Raw genomic sequence first — 20,388 nt, forward strand, 5'->3', positions numbered from 1 at the left:
ACACATCTGACTATGTACTAGGGCTTCATCTGTCTGGCTACCAACATGCTTCTATGTAAGTTCTCATAGGCAATATTCATTGATTCAGGTGTCATCTATCTGCTATGTACACTCACCAGCATTGACAGGGCCTCTGAATTGTCCTTGTAACAAGCCATCATAATCGGTGTATTCCCAAGGTCTCCTTCCAGATTAATATTAGTGGTGCTATGATTCAGCATTTCCTAGAAAATAAAGATATGTACAGATGCTGTTATTGAGGGCAGCTTTGCTGACACTACACAATGCAGGAAGCTGTTCATTTTATATCACAATGCCTGACGCCTGTATTGCTCTCAGTTGCTGTACCCAAACACTGGGAATTACAGTATAATCTTGTTATCTTAAACATCGGGTATGGTAAACTTTTGGGTATAGTAGACTACCCCTCCCGGTCCTGGCCAATCTCCAATGAAAGTCTATGTGAGCAACGCCTGGTATAGTAAACCTGGATATAATAAAACTTCTGTTATAGTGAACATATCTTTAGGCCCCTATGTGATGATGACTGTGGATATACAGTGGCTTGCAATAGTATTCGGCCCCCTTGAAGTTTTCCACATTTTGTCACATTGCAAAAAATGTTTGGAATCATGTATGATATTTGTTCCACTTCTCACATGTACACCACTTTGTATTGGTCTTTCACGTGGAATTCCAATAAAATTGATTCATGTTTGTAGCAGTAATGTGACAAAATGTGGAAAACTTCAAGGGGGCCGAATACTTTTGCAAGCCACTGTAGTATAAAGTGGGTAGTGCATGCATCATATGTCAGTGTGAAACCCTTGTTAGAGATGATGTTACTCATAGCACGTAGCGCATGCATTAGAGATGGGAGTGGCTTATCATGATTGGCTGCATTTTGAAGATAGCTTCATGATTGACTCAAGTGTGAGCAGAAAGTTTTGCAGGACATGTGCTGCAAGTCCCGCCCACGAAGGTATCGGGGCCACTCATAGGAAGTGAAAGACTGCCTCTATTCAGTGACAGCTGCAATTTTTAAGAAGCCCTGGATATTGTACCAGCAATGTGTCCAGCCTGGCTATGCAGCCCTAAGGTATTCTTAACCTTGTAGTCCACCAAATGTGCAAGTGCTTGTACTGTACCTCTAGTGGGAGGACAGAGTTGCTCCTTTACAGCAGAGAATGTACCAGGGCATGCTAGGCCATATCTAGGACTATTTATGATACAATAAACTTCTGATATACTAAACCACTTTTCCCAGTACCTTGGAGTTTACTATCCCAAGATTATACTTTATCAAGCATCCAATCAGGTTCCATTTATTAAAACAAAGATTCTGATATACATTGATATGGAAAACTGTTCCTCTAAAAAGTTATTTGCACCTTGCTTTATAAATCAAACTCATAGTCCTGCAAAGAATAGCATAAAGCAGTGTTTCTCAAACCTGTCCCCGTGACTCCCCAACGGTGCCTGTTTTGCAGGTAACTATACATATGCACAAGTGGGATAATTAGTGTTTCAGCTACATGGAATCCACCTACCTGAGACACTAATTACCCCACCTGTGCATAGGTGAGGCTGCCTGCAAAACATGCACAGTTGGGGAGTCACAAGGACAAGTTTGAGAAACACTGGCATAAAGTGTAGTGCAGGGAAGGAATGGTCAATAAGATGCAAATAATTCTGATTTGATGCTGATTTTATAGTAGTTGAATGCAAATGTGTGCAGCTTGAAAATGGACCAATCAGATGCAGCCGCTGCAGCATTAGAATGGTTCATTTTTAATCTGCATAAATTTGAGTAAAAATAACATAAAATCTGCATCAATTGGGAATTATTTCTCAATTTCATTCACTATCCTTATTGTTTGGTTTAAATGGATACATCAATCTTTGCTACATTGACATTACAATGATAGCATCTTGATATTGGAATAATTTAGTTTTTTGTTGTTGTTTGAATTAATTAGTAATTAAATCCGAGGGTCCCGGGGAAAGGAAATCTGGAACAAAGTCTAACCAAATTACCCATATATATGCAGTATCTGTCCATCACCAAAATGTGAATGGAAAACCTTACTTAGTGAAATAACGGAAGACTATATTTCTGTGGGCTCACATCTGGCATCTTATTTTGCAGGCGTTATGTCATTGGTTTGACTCGCATGCTTACAGCAGCAAGAACTGTACTTCCTTATCTTAGGACTTCTATTACATACACTACGCTGCAGTTTTATGGTAAAGGAAATCTTACAGTCCCATTAGTGAGCTTTATGTCTCCGCTGATGCTTAACATAAGAATATACATAATGCTGAGAGAGGTATATGTAATTGATACACTCAGCAGGAGGAGATAACCTGTCTATGCAGTGGGCAAGCATCAACAAAACATGTGTTTAAAGTGTACCCAAGGTGACATGTGACATGATGAGATAAACATGAGTATGTAGAGTGCAAAACATATTAATAATCAGGCTGTTTTACTTGTTTATTTTGCTGCCAGAAAGAGTTAATTTTTAGGCATGGAAGTGACAGCTTCTGTCTTTTCGGTAGCTTGTCAGAAATATAGTAAACCTCATTGATAAGCAAGTTACTGTACATCCAAAAAAAAAAAAAAAGTTTTCCTGACAGAATACAACTTCTAAAAGCCGAAAAATACTTCATGCATTTTCATTTAGGGACATATAATTGGCTGCCACTGAGCAGAGACAACAAAACATTTAATCTACTTTGTAAATGTTTAAATACAAAAAAAGTCATGTTTAGGAGTAGGAGGATAAATACAATTGTTTATCTCATCAGTTTATTTTCACCTTGGGTTCCCTGATGCCCAACTGCCCAATGCACAGAAGTAGGGTCATTGTTAAGTTTGACCTACATATGGTTGCTTGAATTTGAGCCGTCCCAAATAGAAAAAATGTCAACATTCACGTGTGGATCCTCTAATGCATCCTGCTAGTCGCAGGAATTTTCTCAAACAAGACCTTATAGTTTTTTGCGAAAAAAAATGATTTTAAAAGGTTTAAAGAAAACGTGTTTTTTTTTCAAACTCTGAAAAATGGCATATGGCTGTGGTACACACTATCTACTGAGTATGACGTTTTCTATACATTTTATACAGTTGAAGAAAACAGACAACGTAGGGCCCTCCTCTCCCAAGTTTGTTAAGCCCCTGCCCCCCTTACCAGCTGTAGATCAGAGGATAACATTATAGACTGTTGAGAAGGAGTGAAGGGAGTTGCACAGGAAGGCACTAGTTATGCTTCTTTAAGTTACTGTCACCAAAATAAACATGTTTGTTTGTCAGAGGCCTTACCTCCACCATGCAGTTATGATGTAGCTGGATAGCCAGGTGAAGTGGAGACAGTCTGTAGTAGTTCAGGAGGTTTGGGTCCGCTGCTCTGCTTAAAAGCACCTTCACGCTGTCTGTCTGATTCTTCTGCACTGCCCAGTGGAGTGGTGTGGAACATTTACTATCCACAGCATTGAGGGCTGTGAATATGAACAAGACAAACATTTATTGCACCATTAAACAAAAAAAAATATTTGCTAGCATGGCTGACTGAACTGTAGAAACAATATTTAGACATCAATATGGCTGACATCACAATTTGATATGAATTAGCCACTTAACCAACACGCTAATTGAAATCAATGCCCTGTTTGGGAGCTGTTATCCCTGCCAGGACGTAGATTTCAATTAGCCTGCCGCACACTCCTACTGCTACCGCCGATCGTGCCGCTGCAGCTCACTCGCCCTGCTGTCGGTATGACAGCAGAACTCTGTGAGCCGGTTCAAAGCCGATTTTGTTGGCTCCTGTCCCCATGATCACTGTGAGTCAATGTCATTGGCTCACATTGATCACAGGGTCGGGAGCCATTGAAATTGGTTCTTGACTGTCTCACAGAGCTCTGCTGTCATAGAGACGATAGGGCGAGTCACCACAATATCAGCCATACAGAACGCCCTGATGATCTGTTTGAGAAAAGGTAAAGATTTCTCATGGGAAAGGGGGTATCAGCCACTGATTGTTCACTCCTGGGTTACAGGACGTCTTTAGGTTAAATGTATACAGTTTTAAAATAATCAGAGACTAAAACAGTGGTTCTGATATTCTATAGGATGGCTGTGTCTGTCTATGCTCATAAATACAGGATACGAAATATGAGATAATATTAGCCAGATTTTTGTAATGTATAGATCTGAACTGAGTACACAGAGAAAGGGACTGGCACTCAGATATGGCTTCTCCCTCCCAAAATGGGGGGGGGGGGGGGCACTCAATGGTGGTGTGCCCAGATGTAGAAGTCCCACTGTAACTACTGGAACACAGTGGGAGATTGGATGGATAGGTTGGGCCACCAATATGTAATTAAAATATATTAAATTATGGCTCTTAAAAAGCTGTCATGAAAGGCAGCAGCAGGACACACGCACAATGGCACAGCAACAGTCTCACTGTTTCAGCTGTTACCCCTTTTTAAAGCCGCAATAAAGTGCATTTAGATTTGAACGGAGGGAATTACGTTTTTCTCAAGCAACGTGGTTAGGCATAGTGATTAGAGCTATAGATTTTGCCTAACACCATTCTCATGCCTATGTCTGCTCAGTGGTGCTCAGATAATTTGTGATCCACTTGCATTTTTCCACTATTCGACTGCCGAATCCGAATTCGTGATTGATTCTGGATCACAGAAACCATCCATGGAAATTCCGTGATTGCAAGTATTGGGAATTCGGTTACGGCCGTGATCGCGGTGTAAATCTGTGATTAGGTTGTGATTGGCGGAAATGGGCAGAATTGACATCCCTGGACCAATCAGAGGCCCCCAGCCAGGCCCTAGCAACCAATCATAGAAGGGGTGGCTCTGCCTCCCCTCCTTTATATAAAGTGGGGGCCACTTCCAGAGCTCCGTCCTTGCTAGACTCTGTGGCACTGAGAGGATCATCTCCAGGCCATATTGTACATCAGCAAGAGAGTTTTCAGTCCTTACATTGCCCTTATACTGTATCTGATACTTGTATTCACCTAGCTAGCCAGTGGGTGATTACTTAAGTCAGCCGCACGCTTGCTGTGACATCCACTCATGGACATCCACCCGCCAGGTGCCATTGGGACTCACCTTCACCTCTGTAATTGCTTAAAGTGTATTTCCCTGTTTAAAACCACTTATTACCAATTAATAGCCGCATTTAAAGTGTAGATTTAACTTTAAAATCCCTTTTCTCAAAAACTAAAAGTTCTTTTTGGAAGTTTGTTTAACCTATTTTGGTTCCTGGACGTAGAAACTACGTCCAGGAACCATGCGCGCTACCGCGCGCTCCCACGGCCGATCGTGCGCGTGCACGCGCACTCCCAGCCCTGGATTCGGTAGCCAAGGAATCAATGTATCGGGCTATGGTGCCCGATCACTGATTCCTCTCCCCCGCTGAAAAAGCGACAGCTTCTCTCGGAAGCTGCGCCTTTTCTGGCCGTTCCCTCCCCGATGAGTCACTCTAAGCATGTGTTAGGCTTAGAGTGACGTCATGTAAACAAACTCATGGCCGCCATCTTGTGGCCAAAAAGTAAAACTACAACTAAAATGAAAAAAAAAATTAAACATAACACACAATTACATTATAAAACTATACTTTACATCCCACCCTCCCAAAAATACCCAAATAAAATGTTTAATATAAAAAAAAAAAAAACATTACAATAAAAAAAAAAAAAAACATGTAAATATTTACCTAATGGTCTAAACTTTTTAAATATCAATGTAAAGATGAAATATTTCTATATTTCTTTTTTATTTTAAACTTGTAAATAGTGATAGATGCAAAACGGAAAAAATGCACCTTTATTTCCAAATAAAATATTGTCGCCATACATTGTGATAGGGACATAATTTTAACGGTGTAATAACCGGGACATATGGGCAAATACAATACGTGAGTTTTAATTATGGAGGCATGTATTATTTTAAAACTATAATGGCTGAAAACTGAGAAATAATGATTTTTTCCGTTTTTTTCTTATTCTTCCTGTTAAAATGCATTTACAGTAAAGTGGCTCTTAGCAAAATGTACCCCCCAAAGAAAGCCTAACTGGTGGCAGGAAAAACAAGATATAGATCAGTTCATTGTGATAAGTAGTGATAAAGTTATAGGCTAATGAATGGGAGGTGAACATTTCTCAAGTGAAAACGACGGAACCTGAATGGGTTAAGTTGTAGCCCCTTATCACCTTTATAATCCATGCAATTTGGGGATTGCAGCATGTATGGGGGCTTTAATAATAGCGTAAACGTTTTTCCGTGATCACGGCCGTGAATTTCCGTGATTGCCTCATTCACGGGAAAAAATCTGAGTCGAATTCGAAGTCCATTTCAAACACGGCAATTAATCACGTAATTTTCGGATTTTTTTTCAGTCACGGCCGAATAGTCGAATCCGTGATTGGGGGGTATCCGAGCAGCACTATGTCTGCTCTGAAAGTGACACTGAAGCAGAAAAAATAATAATGATATAATGCTTTGTATATGTAGTACAAATAATTAATGGAACATTAGTAGCAAAGGAAAGAGTCTCATATTTTTATTTTCAGTTATATAGCTTTTTTTTATAACATTGCATCATTCTGTCATATTTGGAATTACAAACCACACTCTGTATTTTAAACAATTAAACAGAGTAGAGCTAATGACCATTTGAACCCCCTGCAATAAAACGTTTCTTTGATGTATAAGTGCTTCAGAAAATAGGACTGTCTCCGACTAAAATGGGTCAGATAGCTCAGAGAATCTCTTTTGCAAAGATAACAACTGAAGTTTCTTAAAGGAACACTATCGATTAACATGTTTTTTTTTAACCTAGGATTGAGAGAGTTCCTGAAGTGATGGTAAGTGATGATGTATTATTTAATTTGCTTATCTCTTTTGTTTACAGTATCAAATTCCTTTCACTCTTAACTGACGACAAGTCTGCTCTAAACTGATGGCAAAGTGAACCATAAGGGGAGGGGGAATTCCCTCACAGTGCATCTATTAACCCTGTGTGTTAGAAAGCTCTCAGCAGCTGCAGCTGCCAGTGTCCTGTGTATCTGAATAAAGTGTCTGAGGAGAGCAGAGGAAATGTAACTTGTTATAAACATTTGTAATTGTCTGTGACACCACAGCTTTTCATACTTTTTTTTGCTTTCAGATAAAAAATATTCTGTAGTCTGATATGCAAAAAGACAACACTGGTTGTGCATTGAAGCAGGCACTCCTTTTGATTTGTTCCAATAGAGCTAAATCCTACACACAATGAATTAAAGCTTTTGCCTCTGATATTTAACATGAAAAGTAGGAAAATGTTTACACAGCTACTTAGACATTATTTATACATTGTCATTTTAGAACACTTGGTTTGATAGTGTTCCTTTAACTCTTCCTGTACTGGAAACAACATGAGACTCTTCTTTGTTGCTAATGTTCTATTTCTTAGCCGTACTACACATACAATTAATTATCTAATAAGTTTAATTTCACAGATTCCCTTTAACATTTGTTCACTATGGGTGGGTATGAATCAAAGGGCCACATTGGGTTAACTGGCTGCTAGACAATTGGTTAGTCATGTGCCTCTAAGCCTGACAGTCACAGTATATGCATTTATTATCTTATAGGCCGTCCATAAAAATACCGCTGCGAACAACAGCTGTTGGTCTCCTTCCCTCAAGAAAAAAAATGTTATCACAGTTCAAACATGAGAAATGCACTGTTTTCCTCTGATGAAGCAGTACAGGGAGTCTATAATTGGAAGAAAATGATTACTGACATATTTTAAGATTAAGATAAAATGAGGCCCTGGGTAAGATAGCAGTTTATTCTACCCACTGATGGTCACCTGTCTTTTTTTAAAGTAATATATTAGGGGGGCTAGCATCCACCAGGCCCCTAGACTCTCTCCGGGCTCTAGGTAACTGCCTAGAATTGCCTTGTGGATGATCTGGCTCTGCTCAATGCACAGGGTATTTGGGTTATTTCCCATTTAAATGTTTATTTGACAAAACGTCATAGACATTGTGTACCTAACGGCAGTCAGCAAAAATCCTGCTCAATTTCGCTAGTTCGGCCCCCAGCACTCTTAAGAACGCCAATATGGTTCTTGGCCTAAAATTTTGTGCACCCCCTGCACTATGAGCTCTTCTGTTGTTCTCCGTATATTGCTAAAGGGTAATGAAAGTCACAGATTCTCCCCATGCAAAGTTCTGTACCCAATCCCAATGAGCAGTGTGAATACTGGAGCTCTTTACTCAAACTAAATTAGATCTTCTAACAAACCTCCAAAGCCATAAGTAACACACAAACTGAACATGTTAGGTTTTCAGGAAACACCCTACTAAATTCAATGCCCCTAAACGTTTTATGGAACCCTTGCAGTCTGGAATTCACCTTCTCATTGCTAGTGTTATATTTGTAAGGACCCAATTCCAATACTTTGCTTCTCAAATCCCAGAACTTCATCATCATTTTAGAGAAGTAAGGTATGCAACCAACACACACTTGGGCAAGCGGAATTCTTTCAGGTTATTTTATCCTTCGCGATATGGGAAGACTGCAGTTGGAATTATCCATAACTTATGGCAGCTTACTTAGGTTTTGAAGTAGAATCACGTCATACATCATACAATTAGTCCAAACATAAGATAATTGACGTAACAGGATTCATAAATTCTTGAGGTCATTTTCAGGTATTTACTAACAATCTGATGACGAAGGTGTAATCTCAATCTATGACCACGTGGCAGAAAGGGCAAGGTACAAGATTTATGATATGCTTTTTTTATTGTATTTTATTCTTGTCCTTATCAAGTCATAAAAGACTGATTAGTAAAAGAACATGCTGAATCTCATGCTATTAAGGATGCCAACATGACTTACAATGTCAGAGCAGACCTACATTAAATTGTTTTTTTTTTCCCCTCTCATGCTCATCATGTAATCACATCCCTCATTACAGGATCAAATTCATATAAATAGATTTTAATGCTAATATACATTCACTGGCCACTTTTTTATGTTCACTGTACTAGTACTGGCATGGACCCCCTTTCCTTACAGAACAGCCTTAAAGGATACCAGAGCCCAAATGAATATGAGAAACGGGGATCAGGCATGTATGGTGGGCTGTCCTGATTCTCACCACTCCCCCTGTTCTCCATTCTGCCGTCTCCACTGCTTGTAATTGCCCTCCGGCACCCTCTTCCAGTTGGCCGGGTCAGCCTCACTGCGCCAGTGCTGGCCCAGCTGCACATATCCTAAAGTATGCTCCGGCGGCAGGGAGCATTCTGCGCATGCGCATGAAGTCACAATGATGCCATGCACATGTGCAGAGTGCTCCCGCTTGCAATTGTATACTTTAGGATGCATGCAGCTGTTCCAGCGCAGGCGAAGAGGGTGCTGAAAGGCAATTAGAGGCAGCAGAGGGGGCAGAATGGAGAACAGGGGGAGAGGTGAGTGAACATTAGGACAGCTCACCATACATGCCTGCTCCCCCAATTTCATATATTTATTTGGGCTCTGGTATCCTTTAATTCTACATGGCTTAGATTAATCGGGGTGTTGGAAATATTCCAATTAATATTGGGGTGTTGGAAATATTCCTCAGAGCATTTGGTGCATTTTAACAACATGATAGCATCATGTAGTTGCTAATGATTTGTCAGTTGCCCATTCATGATGCAAATCTCCCATTTGAAATCATGCCTTTCCAGGCTGGTGGTAGTATTGATTCTAGGGGCTTGATTCACAAAGCCGTGCTAACTGTTTAGCACGGGTGTGCTAAACAGTTAGCACGTGAAGTGCCATTCGCGGACTTTTGCGCGTGCAAAGTGCAGCGATTCGCGCGATCACGGACTTTTGCACGGGCAATTTATAAAAAGTCCACAATCGCGCGAATCGCGGCACTTTGCGCACGCAAAAGTCCGCGAACGGCAATTCATGTGCTAACTGTTTAGCACACCCGTGATCAGGGCCGGCCTGCTCATGAGGCGGGGTGAAACATTTGCCTCAGGTGGCAGATCTGGGGTGGGCAGCACCCACCTGTCCATGGATGCTGGGTGCTACCCGCCGATCTGGCAGAAAGGGGGTATTGGGCCTAGCGGTGGGGAGGGGGGTTGGACCCCCCCTTCCCACCTGGGTCCCCCGATCTGCGCTCCTCCTCCAGCATTAAGTAACCAGCGTGCATAAAGATGAAGAGGCAACGGGCGGGGGAATCACTCACCTCTTCCGCGTTCCATCGTGTGCTCCACTGACGTCACTTCCGGCAATGCCGCCCACTGTATTGTAAGTGGACGGCCTTGTAGGAAGTGACGTCATTCATCATATGCACGCTGGTTACTTAACGATGGAGGAGGAGCGCAGATCGGGGGACCCAGGCGAGGGAGGGGGGATCCGACCCTCCTCCCCACTGCTAGGCCCAATACCCCCTTTCTGTCAGCTACCCCACCAGCTCGGCGCCCCCCCCCACCCACGGCTGGGGGTGGGGGGGGGGGTGCGCCGATTTTTTCTAATTTTGCCTCAGGCGGCAAAAGGTCTAGGGCCGGCCCTGCCCGTGATAAACAGTTAGCACCACTTTGTGAATCAACCCCATAGTAGATGAATCAGGCAATGCTCAGCGACGCGACCCAATGACCGAGCGTTACCTGATTCATCTTCCTACCCATGGGAGCATGCAGCATCATGCCATGGCACACAATGGGCGCGATTGAAAGTTCAAATGATTGTGGCACTAAATCGCGGGAGCACGAGACATCATGCGACAGTACATGACAAGTGCGGACGAGAGTTCAAATGATCGTGTCTCTTTGCACATGCTCATGTTGCAAAATCACAGAAATAATCCCTCGTGGTGCAAAAAATTGCCAGTCGTGGAAAAATCACCGAAAAAATTGCAATGTAAGGTACAATGCAAGGTACGTAGCTTTAGACTTCCGCTGCTCACCAGCAGGTGGCTCCATCCTATCTGGACTATCCAGAGGCTTTTCTTTAACGGAGTAAGGATCTACTTTTTCAATTTTTCAGTTCACTTCAGGTTTGGTTTAAATGCGCACATTATAGGCCACACTTCACAGTGTAATATGTACACTGCACCCAAAAAGCACAAAGCTGCACATTATAATTGGTTATAGTGAGTACAGAGTGTATGGCTAAATTCCTAATACTATGTAGTGCATCACCACGTCTTATGATTTATGTAAAGTATACTGCAGCATGCATAGTGTGAACAAGTCTTCCACATTCAGGATGTAATCTGTGGAGAGAACCATGAGAAATAGTTTACCTTCATCAGTTGTTTCATTTATGATCATGATCATGATTTCCAAGTATCCATACTTTGCAGCCCAATGTAGCGGCGTGGCCTCATATTCATCTCTAGCCATCAGACATCCTGGATTCTTCAGGACAAAACTCCGGACCCGACACACTTGGCCCTCCTTTATCAGCTGAATTAGAACAATAAAACCAGTTAATTCCATATAGATTATTACGGACCGTATATATTTTATTATACATAGCTGCAATATGCAACAAAATCCATTGTAAAAAGTATGCCAAACTACTACAGCAAAGTTTATAAAATGCACCGATTTAAAAGATTGTTTTCTAAGAAAACATACTTAATGTTGGACCCCGTACTTACTGTGGTCCAACAATCTGATTTATGAATGTCTTGTCACCCTTAAAGTGTACCTGAGATGAGACAAGTTTCAAGATTTATACTTACCTGAGGCTTCCTCCAGCCCCCAAAGAAGTCTTAGGCTTTATACTTACCTGGGGCTACCTCCAGCCCCCTTGTTGCCACGGGAGCACAAAGGTCAAACGTGCAGCCAGGCAGCACAAGCACGACAAAGTGCATCTCAGTCAGTGTACTGGACCATCCAGCGGGGAGCGGAGTGGCCCGGTGAGACGGCAAGGGACTAAGCGGCCTCAAGGGAGCTGAAAAAAGCTCCAGGTAAGTATTAATTCTGAGACAGGCTTCATCTCAGATTTCCTTTAAATGACACATTCACACCCAAAGTGAGAGGAACATGGAGGTTGACATACCTGTATTTACTTCCTTTTAAACAGCTAGTAATGGATACATTGCTTTGCGCTCCCTGAGGGGAAGTTGTGGCAATGTGCCTGATGCAGTAAACTGCGGTAAAGTTGGTGTGTTCAGGGAACACATGGCAATTTTCCAATTACTACCACTGGAAGCGCACTGCTCATCAACCCATCAGCGCCAAGCATGTTACCATAGTAACATGTATACGTGTGGCGCTAGTGTCTTAATGGGCGGTGCTCCCTGGTCTCATAGTATTGCCTTCTGTTGCACCCTGTAGTGCCCTCTATACACCCATGTTATTTTAACGCCCATTATGTCCATGCACTGCCCTTCTCTGTTGACCCTTCTAATTGTCTTCTCTGTTCCCACCTGTATTTCCTTCCCCCATTGCCTCTACACTGCCCAACTCTGTTGCCTCCAATAAAGTCCTCCTGTGTTGCCTCTTGCCCCGTATAGTGCCTTCCTCTATTGCTTGCTGTCGTTTTTATTTCAGTTGACCCCATAATGTGCATCCTTTTTTCCATCCCGCTATGCCCTCTGTTGCTGAAAACAGATGGAGAAAATCCTTGATGCTAAGAATCATCCTGCAAATGTTGCAACCCAATGTGGGTAAATATATACAGAAATCCTGCATAACTCTTCATTAGCTGACCTTCAAATATGTCATCATTTGCAAAAGCACAAAGCGTAAATAGCAATAGATAAACATCAGAGCAGAGACATGCAGGCTGCCCAGCTACACATCCGTCCTTAGTGTACAATACAGATGGACAGCAAAAATACACCTGCAGAATCCATCTAACATTGCACCAGACAGGAAAGCAAAACGTGTTTTACAAACTCAGTCTGCTGGTTAGAGCGACTGGGGACAAACTGGTTTAAACAGAATACCATTTAACTTGTCAAGAAAGTGTATCTGGAATGCGAGCTTAATAGTGATGCTCACTGCAAACTGTTGATACAAGAAACCTTTTGTATGTTAGATGCATGATACAGATATGCTAAAAGGCTAAATCAGAGGTAGTACATGACCTTATTCATTTAAATATTGCTCCTTTATATTAGTCTACCGGTATATGTCTAGGTCAGTGTTTCTCAAACCTGTCCTTGTGGAGGTCTAGATTGTCTCTTGTTATTTACTACTGTGTCTGCTCTTATTATTTTTGCAAGATATTATCATTGGTTTTGTTATTACAGACAGACTTACAGTGGGTGGCAAAAGTATTCGGCCCCCTTAAAGTTTTCCACATTTTGTCACATTACTGCCACAAACATGAATCAATTTTATTGGAATTCCACATGAAAGACCAACACAAAGTGGTGTACACATGAGTGGAGTGGAAGTGGAACGAAAATCATACATGATTCCAATTTTTTTTTACAAATAAATAACTGCAAAGTGGGTTGTGCATAATTATTCGGCCCCCTTTAGTTCTGAGTGCAGTCCGTTGCCTATAGACATTGCCTGATGAGTGCTAATGAGTAAATAGAGTGCACCTGTGTGTAATCTAATGTCAGTACAAATACAGCTGCTCTGTGACGGCCTCAGAGGTTGTCTAAGAGAATATTGGGAGCAACAACACCATGAAGTCAGAAGAACACACCAGACAGGTCAGGGATCAAGTTATTGAGAAATTTAAAGCAGGCTTAGGCTACAAAAAAATTTCCAAAGCCTTGAACATCCCACGGAGCATTGTTCAAGCGATCATTCAGAAATGGAAGGAGTATGGCACAACTGTAAAACTACCAAGACAAGGCCGTCCACCTAAACTCACAGGCCGAACAAGGAGAGTGCTGATCAGAAATGCAGTCAAGAGGCCCATGGTGACTCTGGACGAGCTGCAGAGATCTACAGCTCAGGTGGGCGACTCTGTCCATAGGACAACTATTAGTCATGCACTGTACAAAGTTGGCCTTTATGGAAGAGTGGCAAGAAGAAAGGCATTGTTAACAGAAAGCATACGAAGTTTTGTTTGCAGTTTGCCACAAGCCATGTAGGGGACACAGCAACCATGTGCAAGAAGGTGCTCTGGTCAGATGAGACCAAAATGGAACTTTTTGGCCAAAATGCAAAACGCTATGTGTGGTGGAAAACTAACACTGCACATCACTCTGAACACACCATCCCCACTGTCAAATATGGTGGTGGCAGCGTCATGCTCAGGGGGTGCATCTCTTCAGCAGGGACAGGGAAGCTGGTCAGAGTTGATGGGAAGATGGATGGAGCCAAATACAGGGCAAACTTGGAAGAAAACCTCTTGGAGACTGCAAAAGGCTTGAGACTGGGGCGGAGGTTCACCTTCCAGCAGGACAATGACCCTAAACATAAAGCCAGGGCAACAATGTATTGGTTTAAAACAAAACATATCTATGTGTTAGAATGGCCCAGTCAAAGTCCAGATCTAAATCCAATCGAGAATCTGTGGCAAGATCTGAAAACTGCTGTTCACAAACTCTGTCCATCTAATCTGACTGAGCTGGAGCTGTTTTGAGAAAAAGAATGGGCAAGAATTTCAGTCTCTAGATGTGCAAAGCCTGTAGAGACATACCCTAAAAGACTGGCAGCTGTAATTGCAGCAAAAGGTGGTTCTACAAAGTATTGACTCAGGGGGGCGAATAATTACGCACACCCCACTTTGCAGTTATTTATATGTAAAAAGTGTTGGGAATCATGTATGATTTTCGTTCCACTTTTCACGTGTACACCACTTTGTATTGGTCTTTCACGTGGAACTCCAATAAAATTGATGCATGTTTGTGGCAGTAATGTGACAAAATGTGGAAAACTTCAAGGGGGCAGAATACTTTTGCAACCCACTGTATATAGTTCCAGCATATTCTGTGGCACTTTACAACTGCAATAAAACAGACATAAAGGTACATGATGCAAACAGAGTAATACAGGTAATGTCTAGTCAAATCAAATCAAATCAAAGATAGCTTTATTGGCATGACCAAGATTCATACAGGTATTGCCAAAGCAAGGGGAAAAAGGGGACATGGGAGGGGGTGGGGTAGGGGGACAATGGCTAAGCAGTCTGTGGACATTTTTAGGTGTACAGTTCCGTTATGCTCCTCTCAGTCTGTGGCATGCTGTGACATAGCGTGCAGCGATTGTCACTGTGGATTCCTCTTCTCCCAGTAGGATATATGTTTTTCTCTCATCTTCTAGTGTGAGAAAGTCTGGGAATAGTTCCGACAATTTCTTAAAGTAAGTGTCCCTGGTTGCAGTATATTTGGGGCAGTGCAGCAGGAAGTGGCTTTCATCCTCACGGGTCTTCTGCTCACAGTGTTGGCATTGTCTCTCCTCCCTGGGTTTGTACATCTGTCTGTGTCTCCCAGACTCTATTTCGAGGTTGTGAGCACTTAATCTGTAGACACTCAGGATTTTTCTCTCTTGAGAGTTTTGCAGCTTTTCCAGGTATGGGGCCATTTTATATTCTCTTTGTAGAGACTGGTATATGGCTAGCTTTTGTGACTGTTTTATTTCACTCCTCCATTTTTCCACATAGTCTTCTTTGCTCTTAGCTGTGGTGTGTTTTATCTGGACTTTTGTTATGACCTGTGGGCCGGGGGTTGGAGGGAGTATAGAGCTGACCACGACTTTCAGTGCACACGGCTTTTCTTGGTCTTCATTGTGCAGCATGGCTTTGTAGTGGGGTGAGTCAGGGCTGCTGCTCTGTAGGTGGGCCCAGAAGGACAACACTCTCTTCTGTATCTCAAGCAGTAATGGGAATCTCCCCAGCTCAGCTTGGCAGGCATTGTTTGAGGTACTCCGATGGACATGGAGAAGGTGTTTGCAGAACTCAAGGTGGAATATTTCTGTTGGGCTGGATTCCCATTTTGATTGGTCTGGGTAGGTGGTGGGGCCCCATACTTCACTTCCACACAGTAGGATTGGGGTGATGACACTGTCAAAAACCTTCAGCCAGACCTTTACTGGTGGTTTGAGGTGGTACAGTTCTTTCCTGATGGCATAGAACGTTCGGCATGCTTTGGCTTTTAGGGCCTCCATGGCTGACTTAAGGCTTCCTGATTGGTTGATTTCCAGACCAAGGTAGGTATATTTATCGGTTCTGCTGATTTCACTGAGTATGAGCTGATTGAGTATAAAGGATGAGCTCTGGGCTGACCTGTTTTTCCTCTGGAACACCATGGTTTTGGTTTTCTTTAGATTAATGGGGAGTGCCCATGTTGTGCTAAATTTCTCCAGGATTTCTAGGCTGTCTTGTAGACCTTCTTTAGTTGGTGATAGCAGTAAGAGTCATAGGACATAGGACAGTCATAGGACCCTAACAGGGAGACCTCATCGCTGGTTTATGGGTCAAGTCAAGTACACAATGCTATCACTTGTAATCCATTTTGGAAGCTAATGTTCCCTTTTTTCAATTGCATAATTTTGCAACCTATTTGTTTTTAATGCTGCTGGTGTTCCAGCTTGATTTGAGTGTCAGCAGTGCAGATGGTTAATGACTGTGTGTAAATGTGCGTAAATGTTACCACTCCCCTCAGCACCTGCTATTCCATTTAAAATCATGGTCCCTAAGCAGGATGAGCATAGCCCTTTCTTTCTTATTTTCAGTCATACAGCATACATGGTAGGGGTTACATAGCAGAAATGGCAAGGTAATAGCAATACTATGAGCCACAAGGCAGTGTGGAGGAGCACCATAAAGAGAAAAAGTTGGTGTGCCATGATCCCTACCCCCGTGTCTCAGGGGGTATGCTTTGCTTCAAACATACTGATGGGTCGACACCACAGTAGTAGAGATTCAAGCTCTTTTATTGCATGTGAGAAAAGGCAACAATGACAGTTTATGGGTGCCATGATGACTGATTCCTCCCTCTGGGGGCGTGATTTCCAATGCCATTAGGTCCCTTCCTGACTGTGTATTAGTAGACACAGCGGCTAGGAGTGCCAGGTTGTTACCAAGGCTATGGAGAGATGGCCTCCTGGCATTTCTCTACCCAGCTGCTCTGTAAGCATGTTTTGTTGTATTTACATACTAACCAGACTGTCTCCCATCAGGTCCACCACTTGTCCTGCCCAGATGGATGCTGATTGATGTCACATCTGGGGGTGGGGTTATTTAAAGGTGTTTAGTCTGCACCATTTTATGGCTTATGCAATTTGAAAAAGGTGTACACAGCCCAATTCAGCGTCTGGCATTGCTGCCTTTTATAACATGCAATAAATTAACTTGATTCTCTACTAGTGTAGTGCTGACCCATCTCTACGTTTGAAAATAGCAATACTATAAGACATCTGGAGGGATGGTCCTGCCCAAGTGAATTTTCAGCCCAAGAGAATAGGGGGCTGAAACAGGAGGTGAAGGGAGCTGGAAAGCTGTGATACACTAAGCAGAGGAGAATGAGACTGTGATGAGCCAGTAGGTAGGTAACATGTCCTAGGTCAGATTATTGTTTACCTAAAGAGGTGAGTTTTGAGGGTTATCGTTAGAGATCTTTAGGGATTGAGAGTTCTCTATGGATTGCATAGCAGTGTTTCAAAGTATAGGAGAAGCTCCTGAGAAATCCTGAATACAGTTTGAGGAGGAGGTAAACAGGAAGGGGGGATGCAGGGTGGGGAATATAGCTGCATTATAGAGTTTTTTCTTTATTATCATAAGTATGTATGAGGTAGGAAATTGCTGTGATGTTTATATTTTTTTTCTCGTCTTTTATGAAGTTCACCATTGACCTCAGTTCATTGTCAATTAACTCGGCTTCTGCTGGTACTCACAGCATCACTGTGAACTAGTTATTTTGTCTGTTTAAACTGGTTCTATCTAAAAAGGAGCCCTCGAGGGTCAGAAATGGAAACATGTAAGACCAGTTTACCTGTGATTGTTTAGAAAAGAAGTTGAATTTATCCTTCATGGAGGTATGATATGTTTGCAGAGGACTTAGAGAAAAATTCCAGTTGTGTTGAGAATACCACAACCCCATCAGTTTTTTTTTCACTGAACATTCCAAAAATGATGATAGTAGTAGCAGTAGTGATAATAATAATAATTGTAACAATAATACATTATTATTATGTCTGTTTTTCATTATTGTACTTGCTTAAAATAACATACGAGACCCAAGTGTAATGTCCCCCTCCTCCCTTCCCTAGTGTATTCTACATGATCGTGTGCCCCATCATGTTCCTTTCCGATGCCTGCCTCGTACTTGAATTACTGGACCTACCTCAAATCGCATGATTGTGTATCTTGTACCTTGTTTGCCTTGTATTGCTTTTTCCTATGTTATATAATCTTGTTACGTTACATCTGCCACCCTTTGTACCATTGTATGTACTGTATTCATTGACAGCACTTTATAAATACAATAAATAATAATAATAGTTTCCACTTGGTTAGCCAGGTGTGCAAACCCCCCCCCCCCCAAAAAAAAACAAAAAAAAAAAACAAAAAAAAAACAAAGGATCCTGCTCTGTGCAGCCAACTACTGATTTATAAAGACTGAAATGTTTACTTGTTGAGCTGTAGCTCCTGGAACCTGGAGTGCTTAGAGGAAATTTGTGCAAATATAGCAACCACAAAAAACCTTCACACAGATCAGAGGCATAACTATAAATTGCTGGGCCCCCCTGCAAAACTTCGGATGACCCCCCCCCCCCATTCCCACTCGCTTACTGCACATGTAAACTGTTATTTAATTGGCTAGTGAACACTTGAATGTGTTTTCCCATGAGATAAAAACAGCAGTGAAGCACTTTCTCTATCGATTGCATTAGCTTCTGTGATAAATGTGCGTGTTTTCACACATACAGACACACATGGTATGCAGGAAGCGCATGCAGAAAACGGACAGACGAGTGTGCTCCTAGCCTCAGCTTATTGCACTCACTCTGTTCAACTCTGATGGAGCCCAATTGGCTCTGCAGACTTCTCCAGCATCACTACAGTACAGAGCACTTAAGGAGGGGGAGAAGAGGTTGAGGCCTTGGCGCTGTATACAAGAGCCTGCTGCACACTGAATAGGTACTGTCTACTAATCTTTGTCTACAAAACTTTTTGTGATTCCTTATCAGTGACTGACCAGAGGCAGTCATGAGAAAAATTGTGCAGAGAGCAGAAAGCTTTTTCTCTCTATGCCCTTAGTTATCAGTCTCTCAGGACAGGGAAAATAAACTTCTCCCCCCATGGGGCCCCCTGCAACTTCTGGGCCCCCCTGTGGCTGCATCCCTTGCAGGGTATATTGTTATGACCCTGACACAGATAGTAATTCAGTTTCACAAATCAAACCTTAGATTCTAATGCTGCAAGGCCAAAGTACTTGTTCGCATAAATTTATGGAGGCTCTAAGATAACAGGATTTTATGTAGTGAACTATACAAAAAAACACTACACGGCAGAGTCCCGGTTATCCTGAACTCAACCAACCTTCTAACGTTAACAATGAACCAGCACAAATTGCTGGCAGTACTCACAGTGGTGAAGGCCAACTTTTTAGGCTGTTTGTGTGCTCTGCTGTGCTTAAAGACTACGTTCCATGACTCCCCCGAGGTAATATACTTTTAATTACTGTATTTTAACATTTAATACAGAGTTCATGGTATATATATATATATATATATATATATATATATATATATATATATATAAGACCGACATCAGCCAACTCCCGTCGGTGCCGGATAACCGAGACTACTGTATTTCCGTCTTAAAGCGGATCCAAGATGAAAAACTAACTATAACAAGTAACTTGTCTATATAGCTTATCTAAAGTTTAGAAGGTTTACACAGCAAATCTAGCTGCATACAGCTTCGAAAGTTTATGATGATTTAATCCTGTGATACAATGAGAGCGGCCATGTTCTGTTTGTCATCATTACACAGGTAATCTGCAACTGCATTTCCACCCCACAGCCTGTGAAAAATTCACTCCCCCCTCCCCTCTGCCTCTGAAATCCCTCGCTAGTAACCTCCTTCTCCTTCTGCCCAGACTGAGCTCCCATAAGCCCTTGCTACATGGGTCTGAGTGCCTTGGCGTTTTGGAGAAGCTGTGGGCAAGGCTTGTTTAGTTTATAGGGAATCAGAGTATTAAAACAAAAAAAAGTATTTGGCTTGAGGAATGCAATATAAATTATATGGAATGAACACAATTATGTAATGAATAAAAGTTCATTTCGGATCCACTTTAAGTAGAGAAGATAATTGCATATGATCATTTACCCTTGCCCAAAACTTCACATCCATAATGCATCACTTCATGACTCTGATCCGCACAATTCTCTTCTTTTTGCCTTCATAAACCAGGCATACAATTAGAACTAGTGTGTTATACGGTAGCAACCC

The 20,388-nt window shown here is 42.1% G+C and overlaps 1 protein-coding gene across 1 annotated transcript in view; it reads right to left on the reverse strand.

Annotated features, from left to right (window-relative positions):
• The window catches only part of TRPA1 (transient receptor potential cation channel subfamily A member 1), a 209,880-nt gene that overhangs the window by 120,805 nt on the left and 68,687 nt on the right, over window positions 1-20,388 (reverse strand). Inside the window, exons 4-6 of the mRNA XM_068234825.1 lie at window positions 11,318-11,480; window positions 3,326-3,501; window positions 117-224 (exon numbers count right to left, since the gene is read on the reverse strand). Coding sequence (XP_068090926.1) covers window positions 117-224; window positions 3,326-3,501; window positions 11,318-11,480 — 447 coding nt within the window. The remainder of the gene's footprint in view (window positions 1-116; window positions 225-3,325; window positions 3,502-11,317; window positions 11,481-20,388) is intronic.

This window comes from Hyperolius riggenbachi, chromosome 5 (genome assembly GCF_040937935.1).
Source record: "Hyperolius riggenbachi isolate aHypRig1 chromosome 5, aHypRig1.pri, whole genome shotgun sequence".
Classification (NCBI taxonomy): domain Eukaryota; kingdom Metazoa; phylum Chordata; class Amphibia; order Anura; family Hyperoliidae; genus Hyperolius; species Hyperolius riggenbachi.